The sequence below is a fragment of the Silurus meridionalis genome, chromosome 23, assembly GCF_014805685.1.
Source record: "Silurus meridionalis isolate SWU-2019-XX chromosome 23, ASM1480568v1, whole genome shotgun sequence".
NCBI lineage: Eukaryota > Metazoa > Chordata > Actinopteri > Siluriformes > Siluridae > Silurus > Silurus meridionalis.
Genome location: NC_060906.1, coordinates 14,516,784 through 14,530,672, shown reverse-complemented (window position 1 = coordinate 14,530,672; position 13,889 = coordinate 14,516,784). Strand labels below are relative to the sequence as shown.

Here is a 13,889-nt window from a genome sequence, read left to right as displayed (position 1 = left end):
TGCAATTTATTATTTCCAATCTACCTATCAGCATGTTTTTTTGGAGCTGGGAAAATGACAACTAAGGAACAAAAATTTTGTTGTTTAACTCAGGGTTTTTTTAAACCATTTTTTTGATTTCAGTTTTAATTTCAATAATTAAATAATCAAATGATTTAAATTTGTACAATAAGTATTACTATTGGTTGATACTATTTTTTGGAACTTTCTACTCACATTTGATTACCATTTATCAGCATCATTGTGAATTTATTACCGTATTTTTCGGACTATAAGCCGATACTTTTTTCCCATGTTTTGAACCCCGCGGCTTAAACAACAATGCGGCTAATTTATTAATTTCCCTGGGTTTTTCCCAGTTTCACAAACTTCAAGCCAAAAAACTGAGCGACATAACATTAGACCAATGAAATTTTCGAACGGAAACGAAAAAACGCACCTCACCTGTGTTCTGAGCTGCACGCATTCGGGAGAAAAACGTTTTTTTTTACGCACGACGATGCCAAAAGATAAACTCCCAAGAGAAATAGTTGTGAAAGGAAGGAGAAAGACAGTGAACAATGACTTACTTGGTCGGCTACTGTTTAGATACAAGCCGTTGTAACGCATTGAGTCAGGATTAATAGAGAGCTCACTAACTCCAGTTGCAGCAGAAATCATATTAGCACAGACAGGTTTCCAAAACTCGTGCTTTTTTATTTTTCTTGGCAACAGCGTTACGGGTTAGTCAAAGAAACTTAGAAATGAGCATCAGAAAATAAAAAGGACATATTCCTCGGTCTTGCACACATGCAGTAATACCGATGCGGCGGCAGCCTATTCCCAAAATGCCGCTCTGCTCTTAAAGGAGCCACAACATATTTCACCCGTTACACCGTGCAACAGACACTGTCTTTCATTAAAGCCTGTTTAAAGTTCATTAGTTTCAGTGTAGTGTCAAAATAAAAATCTTTGTCAAATTCAGTGGGTGCGGCTTATATATGGGTGCGCTTTATAGTCCTAAAATTATAGTACTTGAATTAATTTGGTGCTTTATTGAGATTTGGGTTACATTTAAAGAGCCAGTCAAACAGGCTACCAGTAATAAAAAAAATAAAAATACAGATATTTTCCTAACTCCTCTTGGTTGTTCTTTTTTCTGTGATATTGTATTTGTTATGAACAAAATATTTTTCATAGTTGAACATAAGCATATAGGAGCACACTTGTACATTTTGCACAAGGCTGGACTAAGTAGAAATATAAGGAGACCTTCTAAATAAGACCACTGTTCTGTCACATATTTGTTGCTCACCAAATAGGAACACTGCTCAGGCATATTATTATGATGGGCATGGGGACCCTGACTGGTCTGCGGCTATGTGTATTCTGACACCTTTAAGAACCAGCATTAGTTCTTCAGCAATTTGAGCTACAGGATCTCGTCTGTTGGATCGGAACACACGGACAAGAGTGCAGCCGTCGCATCAGTGATCCTGTCGCCGGTTTACCACTGTACCTTCCTTAAACCACTTTTAATAGATACTGACCACTGCAGACCGGGAACATCGTACAAGAGCTGCAGTTTTGGAGACACTCCGACCCAGTCGTCTAGACATCACAATTTGTCCCATGTCAAATCCTTACGCTTGTCCATTTTTCCTGCTTCTAACACATCAACTTTGAGAACAAAATGTTCAAATGTTCAAAAAATCGCTCCCACTAACAGGTGCCATGATGAAGAGATAATCACTGTTATTCACTTCACCTGTTGGTGGTTGTAATGTTATGCTTGGTCTGTGTATACTATCTGCTTGTGTTTGATCTTGAGCAAGGATGAAAATAGGACAATGCAGTGAATAGCTTGTAGTTTTATGATTCTTTAAGATGCTAAAGACATATATGCAAATATGCAATAACATATTAGCGCATAATTGCTGGTATACATTTGTAGTGGCTTGTGAAACCTAAAATTGATTTGTTTGTATTGTCTATTTAAACACTAGACAAACTAATGGATACTTTATTGTGTGTTCGACAGAGTGAAAAGATTAAATCTGTTGCGTTACATTACATTATCAATAGAGACTCTTTTATTAAACTCCCTTTTCTTCTGCAAACAGGCTTATTAGAAAAATGGGAAATGTTAAATTATACGAGAAGAAATGTCCATGATCAATCCATTAACCAGCGATTGTGGCCTACCCACCATATTGATTCTCATCTTCTTTTGTTTTCCGCTGTTGTGCCTGAAGGAAAGAAAGCACTGATATCTTTGGACTACATGACTGGAATGATGAATAATGATAGTAGTGCAGAAAGTTCATATTTATTTATGCACCTAATAATTCACACATAGTTGTTTGAAAGCCTATTAGTTTTGTGGATGTGAACTTGGATTCTGACAGTAAATCCTTCATGTGAAATCCACTGCAACAGGAATTTCCAATTGTCTCTGAAAAGGAGCTGCCAACAGCGAATGCCTTGTCTGCAGAGAAGGGAAGCATGTTTATGTGTCATGCATGTGTGCAGAATTTACAATTTAATACTGAGAGCAGTCGACTTCTTGTGTGTGTGTGTGTGTGTGTGTGTGTGTGTGTGTGTGTGTGTGTGTGTGTGTGTGTGTGTGTGTTTAGGTTCGAAGGGATGTTGCAATTGTTAAAAGGTGGTGGAGAGCAAATGCTCTACTTTTTATGCAGTCAAGCTTCCAGTCCAGACTAAACACCTGAAACATGGGTGTTTTCTGCCTGTTTACTATGCATTTCCCCTCAAACCAAATCATCCACATGCTTCATCGTGTTTCTGGGCATATGCCACCACAATTTGTCACCATAATGAAATGGAAAAGTGGATTTAGACAGAGCTGTTTGTTTGCCTTCATACACTAATAGACATGCTATGTTATTTAGTCTCTTCATCATAGCTGCATTATTCATTTATAAAACGTGAATGATTTATTTAGAAGCACTCACGTGGATCTACATACAAAGAAAAGTACTGCATGTATGGGTCTCTTTGGATTTGCATGTTTACGTGCATATGGATTTGTATGTACACGCATCTGTTACTGTTGGTGTGATAACAGCAGGTGATGCGATATCAGAGAATTCTAGACATGAAGAATCCTGGGTGTCTTTGCAGCAAGCAAAGCCTGCATTTCACATATAGTTATGCAGAAATATGTTGCCAAGGTAACAAAGTCATGAAGGGCTGTGTGCAGATCCCCTTGAATTCCACGGAGGTGGTGAGAGAGCGGAATAAAATCATGCATGTGCCCGTGATTGATTAATGCATTGATAAGAGGATGATTGTGTATACTTTAGCTGTTGGACTGACTGAGGAGCCATGCTTTGCTGAACGTTTATTTTAGTGTGATTATTGAAATTTATTCTAATGTCAAGCATTTAGAAAAGGCATAATGTATCCAAAGCTCATTATCATCAGGTTACAGGCCATTGTAGTGTGTTAAGTATCAGGAATTCCTAATGTCGAGGTAAGATTAAAAAACAGCTCATTTGGCTACTGAGAACCATAATTAAAATGTGAGGTATAAGGTCTTAAATTACTAATATTGTACATAAATTAATGTTTAAGACTGAACCGTTTGCTATAATCTTAAACGTTTTGTATCAAAGGAAAAAAAAAAAGGAATGGCACTGAGGTAGTGCACCACAGCAGCATTAGTTGTAAACAGTGAATGTTATAATATATTGAAAGTCAATTCACAGCTGCAGTAATGCACATAAAAGATATTTTACATCAGATATTGCAGCATTTTAGTTTTACCTGAGTTTCAGGTAAGCAGGCCATTTTGGTCTAGTCTTGAGTGTTCGCACAGCTTTACCGTTTCAATTACTCTACTGTATTCTAGACAGCACTTTCCCAGAAGGAGTAATCACATTCAATATTAACAAGGATGTTCATTCAGAGCACATTTTCCTGCATTAATAATGCATATGCTTGAAATTGCCTCTGCATATATTATAATTCTGTTTATAATCCTCCTCCATAGGTATGCAATGTCCAGTCACTGGGCACATCAAAACCATTTATTTTCTGCCCCCACTGTAGACATTTAATTGGATAATCAATAATGTAAGGAAAACAAAGTTAATGCTTTTTTTATGTGACAAAATATGATCACATCCTTGGTGTGTTTACACATTTAATGTGGCGAGGGTTCGCTTGTACTTACCCTACCCTACATCTAAGACTCTTTGGTAGTTCCATAAATGATCCTAAAACTTGCTACTTATAAGTATTTTTTAACAAAGTGCTGATAGAATGAAATTGACATTGACCCGTTAGCTGATTGTATCTCTTTAAGTTAATATTGCTTTTTTCTGTCCAGGAAAGTTGCAGCAAAGAAAGACAGAAAGCTTTCAGTCGAGTGTATCTTAAGTGGTTGACTTCTTTCTATATGAGGGTAATTAAACTGAAACTCTCATTACCTTGGCCTCGGTAGATCAGTGCTAAAGTGGCAGTGCAGCATATGGTAGGAGTAGTAATTACTGACCCTTTACGAACAGGATGAGCTCTGTTTATATGCAGCTGACTGAATCATAGCCCAAGAGCTAAGGAGCTCCTTGTCGGATTTCAAGTGAGGCTCTCGCCACTGATACTCATGTTTTATTTATGAGCCCTTACGGGACCACTTTGAGACTGTCACACAGTGTGCTAAAGTTTGCAGCATTTTAATACTGATAATGAGCAGAAGGAACAACGACCTGCCCTCCTCATGTGCTTGAATTAATCAGTCCTTAATTGACATCATAGCTTCCAGCATTCATCTTAATACCCCAATCTGTTCAACACCATACTCCATGGTTGCATTTATTGTTCCATAGGCTTCATTTAAATGTATTCCTTTAAATATGATACCTGGCATTTATCTCTCCCGAGGCACATCTAGCTAAATTGGAAGACACCATTCTTCTTACTGCTGAGGCAAATTATTGCCAATTTAAACCCATTTGTCCTTTAACAGTCAATTAACGTGATGTTTTGTACTCGGCGCTATGGTGGATGCAGGCTCGCTTGCCTGTGTGAAATTTAAGGGCTGCTTGTATAAGGATGAGCACTAGTGGGAAAGGGAGGGGAGCAGCATCTCCTGGGACTAGAATGGCCTCTTTCATAGCCTTCTTGCCATTCCTTTGAACAAACAGAAGACCTCAGAGAGCCTATGCTTGCGTGAGATCCCCTCTCCTACTCAGTGCTGCCATGGGAGCTGAAGATTAACACTTCTAAAAATAATTACCACACAACCTTCACTGCTGCAGGCTTATTCAGCCATGAAATATATTACCTCCACCTAGCCAGAGAAAACATGAGCTCATCTCTCCATACTGTAGATAGCATCAGAATGAAATAGTATTGACAACACAGCTTTCTGATCACCTCTTTGTTAGACTCCATGATGTATCGATGCCTGTCTTCTAGTCTGTTACCTCGAGTCTTGCCAACTGGTCTCATGTGACACATAGTCCAGTAACATAAATATCACTGAATAAACGGCTGTTAACATAATTTATTAGAGTGCGAAAAATATCTTTGCAACTGATGATGTTTTGAATAAAAGGCAGAATCTATTATGATTAATCTTATAACTATTCATCTAAAATAAAGAGAAAAATATTTTACATTTGCCTATAATTTAAATATTTTCAGAGATTCTTTTTTTTTTGCATTATACAGACTGAAATCACAAAGTTTTTTCCTTCCAACTGGTCTAGTTTTGTGCATTGTGCATTTTAATTGTGCCTCGGCTGTTAAACAAAATCTGTGCTGGCATGGCAAGATTTGGGTGGATTTTAAGAATTATTGCTTAATTATAAATCTAAATCTGCTCTCCACACCCAATTAGCCAATTACCAATATTCCATATGATTTATTCACATTTTTATTAGGATTGCCACACCCCATGAATTGTGCAATATTAAAACTCATTACAAGAACTTGAAGGTTCAATGTGCAGTTAATAAACAGTCCTGGCACCTGCCTACTATTAAATAAGACAATTCCAGCTGTACAGTGTACATTTCTGTAGAATTATTCAGGGATTAAAGCTGTCATATCATGTTTGGATGGCTTCAGAACAATTATTGGACAGAACACTGACAATGGAGTGTAAACAGGAGCAATATTGATTACAGGGTGATGTTTAGCAAATAAATATTTATATTCACTAAATGCATTGCCAATTACTGATCACATCTCAAATTAGTTTTATTGGCAATCTTTACTGTTTAAATATCAGATAAAAACAAAGGGCTTTTTACATTTTATTTTACACAACATAACATGTTTATACAGGATGTACTGTATGGATTACTCCATATAGCAAAGTAATATACATGTCAACTGCATTATTAAGTATATGCAGAAAATGGTATTTTGTTTTAAAAAAAATCAAAATCAAAATCAAAATAAAACATTGATAAGTCTGTTGCCTTTTTTCCCCACTAGGTAAGAGTGCCATGTCCAAGACAAAAAACAGATACTTTTAAAATATTTGAGTTTTTTACTGACCTATGATAATAAAATGGTCTGTAAGTCTACCAAAAACCAGTGTGATAAGGTTATAAAAAACCTCATTAAAGTGTGCTTTCTAGAACCCATTCTGACCTGGACAGTGAGTCTTTTCCATGGATTTTGGCTGAAACGTCCAGCTGCGGAAGATCTCCACCGCTCATGGACAGGCTACGTTTTGAGCGAAGGCTGCCAGTCTGCAGCGGGAGACTCCCATAGCTGGTCTGCTTACAGGAGTCTACATTTAAAGAGTGTCTGCGACTCACTCTCATACACCCTACTGGAACAGTCATGTAACGTGAGTGCTCGGGCTGTGGCCTTCTGGATATTGGTACCACTGTGGTAGAGTAGGCTCGTATTTGGGCAGATTTGGGACGAGCTTTGGCAGAATTGTTTTTGTTGGTGTTGTCAAGTTCCACACTTATTTGTGGGTCTTGTTTTTGAGGGCCTGCAGGTTTGTGTGAGGCAGCATGCATGGGACGTTGGGAGTTGGGAGAGGCAGGATGCCAGCTGTGACTGGCAGCAGAGGTAGTAACGGTGCAGTCAGGAAGGGCAGGTTTAGAGGGCCAAGGCCCAGGTGTAGAACCTAATGTGGGCATTGACTCCAGCTGTGGTGAAACCTTCCGAATTGCGTCCTTCTCCACACCCAGAACCTGCTTGGACATGGACTTGATGATTCCGCAGACCTGCAGCTGCTCACTCCTGGATTGAGAATGAATTTCTCCTAGCTCTACTCCTTTGTCTTCACCCTCCTGGTTGCACACTCGATAACGTACAATAAGGAAGATGATGAAAGACAAGACTGAGGCCACGATGATACCTCCAATGATGACAACAATGGTACCTCCAAGGAACTGTGATTGCATGAAGTGACACCGGAGATATTGGGGCTCTGTTGCAAAGTGAACACACCCTACCACACGGGTAGCTGTGAGAGTGGTCATTGCATCATCATAAATTGCAAGCACACAGAGATCATACGATGTCCCAGCTGCCAAGTTGTTCACCAGGATGCTCTTACTAGTTGGAGGGATCATTCTGTAAGTACATATGATTTAAAAGATCAGCAAAAGCTGAACATGGGGGAGAAATTGGAAATAATAATAAAATAGCCTGAGAGTCTTTTGCTGGAGATGTCATACACCTGAATTTACTTTCATGAACCAGTTACTATAAAATATTTTGCTGAGTTATCCATCATCTGAACACTATTTAAATGGAAAAAGAATAATTGTTTATGTTTGTTTATGGCATGTGAATAATTGCTTGAAATTGTAATTAACTCTTTGTCCTTGAAAACATCATTCTTGCATATGTCTTGTTCATGTCCTACACCATTTGCTGTTTCCAAAATGCCCTTATGTAGCACTTAAATTACAAACACACGGTATATATCTATTTGTATGCATAATAATACTTATTGTAAAACTTAAGTTCTTACCTGTAGACTAGCGAGTCATCATAGGTGCCATTGTATTGGATTTGGAACATTCGAATTCCTGGTATATTTCGTTGTAAATTAAATTTCACCAAAGCAGCAGAGGATGTAATTTCAGAAATCAATACACGTTTCTCCTGCCCAGATTTGGTGTTGCTAATGGCAGTGCCTCCATCTCCACCTGATTTGGTGGATGTAGCAATATCTGAGGAGCCAGGATCTGGTTCCTGTACCAAACTTGTGTCATTAGTGAAATGTGGCAGTTTAATTATAAATAGCTGAACAGTCTGCTGTGCTTCTCCAGAAGGGTTGGATGCCACACATGTGAACGATCCAGAATCTTTGACTGTGCTGATAATGATATCTAGTGTCCCATCAGTGTGCACCACTGTTCGAGTTGAGTTGGATACCAGTCTACCATCAGGGGCAATCCAGTGAATAACAGGATCTGGGTCACCCCGTGCTTTACAGCGTAGGGTAATATGTTGGCCTTCTAATGCCCGGGTCTCTTGGGAATGCCGTGTGATTAGAGGAGGCTCACACAAGAACTCCTCTTCAGAGACCGTCCAGAAGTATCTTCCCGAAAGGTGCTGTGGAGCAGCGCAGGTCTCCAGGTCATCCTCACGCCGTAGTCTCCTCAACCACAGCAACTCACAGTTGCAGCGTAATGGGTTCCCCCCAAAGCTCAACGCAAATGAAGATGGACCCAGAACACCAGATGTGGCCAGAACACCTGCACGCTGGAAGACTGGATCAGGTGGAAGCTTCTGAAGCTTGTTGGAAGTGACATCCAGACGTTTGAGTTTCATGAGGCCTGAAAATGTCCCCTCAGGTATATAGTCTATCATGTTGTGGTCCAGACTTAATGTGTGCAGGCTAGTCATGTGCTGGATGGCTACCCATGGGGCACTCTCTAGATTGTTGTAGGAGAGATCAAGCTCTTCGAGGGCCAAAAGGTCGTTAAAGGCTCCTATATGAATATACGTGAGCTGGTTGTTGTTCAGAATAAGATGATGGAGCTTGGACATGCCACTAAATGTGTCGTTTGTGATTCGTGTCAGACGGTTGCTGTCCAAGTGGAGGGCACGCAAGTTCTCCAGATCATTGAAAGCGTGAGGTGTGATAGAGCCTATTGTATTTCTGGAGAGTGTCAAGTCTACAAGCTTGGTCATGTTAGCAAAGTCCTTCCGTTTGACAGTTGTGATAAAGTTGTCACCAAGTCGCAGTTCAACTGTGTGTCTGTCAATGTCTGGGGGAACAAAAAGCAACCCCTTTTTGTCACATAACGTGGCTAGGTTGGGAGGCAAAACTTGACAAATGCAACGTTTGGGACATATTTGGATCTTCTGGGCTTTTACTGCCATAATCATGACCATCAAATAAACAATTAGGGTCTCCATCTGGTTTTGCAGTTATAATGCCACCCCTGTGAAGACAAATTAACCAGAGTAATTCAGGTCTGTATAGTAGCCAAAACATTGCATAACAATACATACAGTATAATTCTGAGGTACAAAACATTTCCTATTATCTTATAACTGAGCTCAAGCTATGATTAAGAATGTACTACAGCTAAATATTCTTCTTATAAATAATTAGTGTCAAAAATTACACAAGAAATACACAAGGAAATACACAAAAGTGGGCCAGGGGCAGATAAACTGAAACCCCTACTGCACTGATTCAGGTTTTTGGTATGATAATGCTTAGCCTTTCATCTTTGTATATTAATGGATGAAAGACTTCTCTGGCCATCCAGTTACTCACTGGAATTAGGCTTATGTCTCCAAAGATCATTTGAAGACAAAGAGAAGGGATCAGCAGAGATGCCACATCATGAGAGAGACATGGCTCTGCTCGTATTGATTTTCCATAGTGCTTTACTGCTGCTCAAGTTTCTGACAATACAAATGTGAGGAGGTATAAAGTATATATTTAATTACTCTTGCCAAGGATATAACCTTGACAAGGATATAATATTTAATACAACTTAAAATTATGAATGGTAAAAATTATGGACTGTTTACAAGCCCATGGTAGAACACGTGCATTATAAAGGTATATTATCTCTTCTTAGGTACCATAGTAAAACATACAGAGTGCGTTTAGTAGCTTTAGTAGTTTCAACACTATTGCTGTATACATTTTCTTTCAATTCGGATTTCCTTGATGTGCTATCGAAGAAAAACAGGGACATATCAGATCACATTGTAGCTATTAATCTGTAAAATCAGTCACAAAGCAGAACTATTCTGATTAAGACTAAAAAAAAGATTTTGTATGATAAAATGTCCTCTACAAGCCACTGTTTAAACCGTTCTGTTTCAGCTAAAGAGCTACTACTTTGCATTCCCTCGAATACATGTGACATTTTGCTACATTATGTGACCTGTAATAAATATTACAGTTCACATGAACTGAGTTGTGATGTAATTGCTCAATGAGCTGACTATTAACACTGTTTTAGCATGTCAAATGCCCTTCACATTATGCCATTTTATTAACCAACTGCCGCTGGTACTGCAGGCCAACCAGCTGGCTGCTTTAGCTGGCAGAGCTTCTGTCTGCTTGCTGGGCTGAAGTGGAGCTGCTATTACCCCCCACTGAAACACTGCATCGACTTGCTCAGAGCACAGATTTTTTTTTTTTTCATTCAGGAGAAAGACATCAAATGTAAAAAGGACAGCATCTTAAATGCATCTTTTAAATTAAACATAAGTGCTTTTCACAAGGGATGAATACCCAGAAAGAGAACAGAGAAAATGAAAAGGAGATGGGGAAATATCTGCCAAATATACACCACACTTTGCAGATTATCAACACAACGTCGGATTGCCGACAATACCTGATATATCCAACCCCTGCTTCTAAAAATACTCATAAATCAAGGGTTTTATATCTTACTTTCTGGCCCACCTTTTAGACAGCATCTGCCCTGCACCATATTGTGTGTGTACCAGGGTCATCTGGGATCAGATTTAAGGCTGCAGTAGTCAGATGATTTGGATTAGGGCTGCAAATTTATTATTTTTCACTTTCATTTATTGTGTACTTATCTATAAACCAAAAAAAATATCAAGGATCCAGCTGGATATTCTAAATGTGAGAATATTATTGTGTATTGACCTACTACACCCACCTACAAGCTAGCGGCTTGTGTGTTCAGTGACAGAAACATGTCTGCCCAGCTTCATGCTTAAAAGCCATTTCCATGACTTGTCTGGTCGCTCAGGCAGCGGACGGATACCGCTAATGGAGCAGTGGTGACTACTTGCACACTATCCCTGTCACTAAAATCAGGTCAGTAAAATCGCCAGCCCATGTATTTATCGCTCCCTGTTAGTTTCACTGCTTTTTTTTTTGCTGCACCTATACAATCAGATAAATTGTATTTCAGCCTATTTTACAATGAACGACAGGTAATTCATTCAAACACCCTGTAAATTAAGATGACCCACATGCAGATGACATCACCATAATCAGCTAGGTCTAATGCAATCTTAAATGAGATCTTACTGCTGATATGACCCATGTAACTGGAGAGCTGAAGTGAAATCAGGGTAGTATCTTGCTCTCATCTTTCTGAGGGAGTTTCGTCTCTCTCACAGCCATGGTCTCTCACGTGAGCAAGACCTGATTCTCCAGCCTTCATTATTCCCCCTTATAGTTTATAAACCCACTAATGGTTGATAAGACAGCAGTTTAGAAGGTCGATATGAGCCTTAAGGATTGTTATAGCATGACTAAGTTCGTGTATAAGAATAGATGCATATCTTCATTTGCTACATAACAAATGGAAAGAAATACGCACAGAAAAAACAATAGGATGCCTTAATGATGATCAGTGCCGTAGTGTATTAAGAAGGTAGAGGAACACCAAGGTTAGGTTGGAAGCCATGCATAATTGGTTACCACATAGCTAATGCATTCACAATGAGGCTACAAGACGATTATTGTCGGGTAGGAAAACGACTTTGCAAAGCAATCCTAGATTTCAGCTGCGATTGCAGGAATTCTGTGACCTTGCAATGTACTATCTACACTACCAGGCTGGAATCTTCTTTAGATCCGATTTCAAACAATCGACCATCCCTGGTCAAATAAATAAATAAATATGCAAGTTTCCTTTGCGTTTTCTTATTAGCGCAATGGAAGCGGCGTGCAGAAGGAAAGCGCCCGGGTGCAACGCCTTTTCTAAAAGAATTACCTTGTGTAGATATGAGGCTTTGGCTTCGTGCGGCACACCGCCCCTCTTCCCTACCGAATCCTGTTATTCCCCCCGATACAGCATGATCGCCCAGTCTCTCTGAGGACCGCTCCTTTAGGGTTGACCGAAATAGCCGAGCGGAGAACGACGCCTAAATAAAACAATACGAACGGGATCCCATGTCCACCGGAGTAACAGACGTCCAGCTACGAGGAGCCTCTGCTGCGCGAGCCTCACTTGCGCGCGATGCTTCTTCGCGTCTCTCTCTCTCCGCGCGTGTCCGCATTACGGCTGCACGCGCGCCGCTTCAGCCGAGAAAACCCGTCTCAATGGCCGCAGACTGTTGAACTCGGATCGCGACTCAGCAGGTCGGCCCAGATGTTTTCCGACTGTCTTGGCTTTACCCGCCCCAAATATGGCCTCCGGTAGTGTAAGTGTGGAGCGGCGGAGCAGGTGTCACATCCGCTGTGTTCTCCGCGCGCCGCCGCTCTCTGACATGATGACGGCGCAACGCAAGCCGCAGCTGGACGTGAGCGGCTTCACACTGGAGATCTCCGACAAATCCGTGCTGGAGAAGATGTTTCTCCCCCCACCCCTGTTAATTGTTGCTGTCGGCAGTGTGGCTAATCCACAATATTGCTGAGCAGCTTTACAGGAGGTCATGTCATTAGTCATGTATCCTCTATAGGTCTTAACACTAATGGGACCACTTAAGAATATTTAGCTGAGCTGAATCAACTGCACTGAGAACAGATTAATGTCACTATCAGGCTCTTAATCCATGCATTAAGCAGGTTAATGACAATATTAATGAATCTGAATCGCCTTATGTATTTATTAACGTTCGACTCGAAGCAAACTTATATTAGACACACACACACACACACACACACACACACACACACACACACACAAGATGATTAATACAATCTTCGTCTTTACTAAATGATCATAAAAGCCTTCTTTAAATAAAAGCATCCAACGATAAACAGTAGAGATCCACTGGTGTCATCAGAACCATCCTGTCCTTCTGCCAGTTTATGTTGCAAAACATCAGCCATAACAATAAAACCACTGACAGGTGCCATGAATAACATTATCTTGTTATTATGCCTCCTGTCATTGGGTAAGATATAGTAGGCAGCAAGTGAACAGTCTGTTCTCGAAGTTCATGTGTTGAAAGCAGGAAAAAAAATGAGCAAGTGTAAGGATTTGAGACACTTCAACATGGCCCAAGTTGTGAGGTTCGGAAAATGGTGGAAAAACTGGTGAACCGTTGACAGGGTCAGGGGTCAATGCTGACCACTGTTTATAAACAAAATAGGTATATGAGCATCAGAAGTGAAACCAAGTAGTGGAAGAAGGTGGCCTGGTCTGTTGAAGCATGTTTTCTTTTATATCATGTTGAAGGCTAGGTGCATGTGCATCGCATGGGGAGGAGAATACACCGGAATGAACTATGGCAAGAGGGAAGAAGGAAGGAGTGGAGACAGTGTGTGGGCAAATGTTCTGCTAGAAAGCCTTGGGTCCTGGCATTCGTGTAGAACTTTCTTTGAGACGTACCACCTACCCAAACATATTCTGTAATGGCAGTCAGCCCTTTTTTTGCAGGATACTCTACCCTGTCATACTCCAAAAAATGTTAAAGGAATGGTTTGAAATATGTGAAGTTCAAGTTGTTGAATAGGTCTCTAAATTCCACAGATTTCATTTCAATCAAGCATCTTTGGGACGTGT

The 13,889-nt window shown here is 40.1% G+C and overlaps 1 protein-coding gene across 1 annotated transcript; it reads right to left on the bottom strand.

The window, feature by feature from the left end:
- Nucleotides 1-5,970: 5,970 nt before the first annotated feature.
- On the bottom strand, nucleotides 5,971-12,769 carry lrfn5b (leucine rich repeat and fibronectin type III domain containing 5b). The gene is made up of 3 exons (XM_046835634.1): nucleotides 12,153-12,769; nucleotides 7,949-9,371; nucleotides 5,971-7,545 (listed from the first exon to the last, which is right to left on the bottom strand). Exons 2-3 carry the CDS (start codon nucleotides 9,343-9,345, stop codon nucleotides 6,573-6,575), a joined length of 2,370 nt encoding a protein of 789 aa, XP_046691590.1. The 5' UTR covers nucleotides 9,346-9,371; nucleotides 12,153-12,769; the 3' UTR covers nucleotides 5,971-6,572.
- Nucleotides 12,770-13,889: the final 1,120 nt, after the last annotated feature.

What these genes read in the sequence shown, in the direction of transcription:
- lrfn5b (XM_046835634.1), bottom strand. Translation starts at nt 9,345, where the DNA reads ATGGAGACCCTAATTGTTTATTTGATGGTCATGATTATGGCAGTAAAA. An exon ending in GATGACTCGCTAGTCTACAG is followed by an intron (nt 7,546 to 7,948) that starts GTAAGAACTTAA and finishes ATGTACTTACAG; the next exon opens with AATGATCCCTCCAACTAGTA.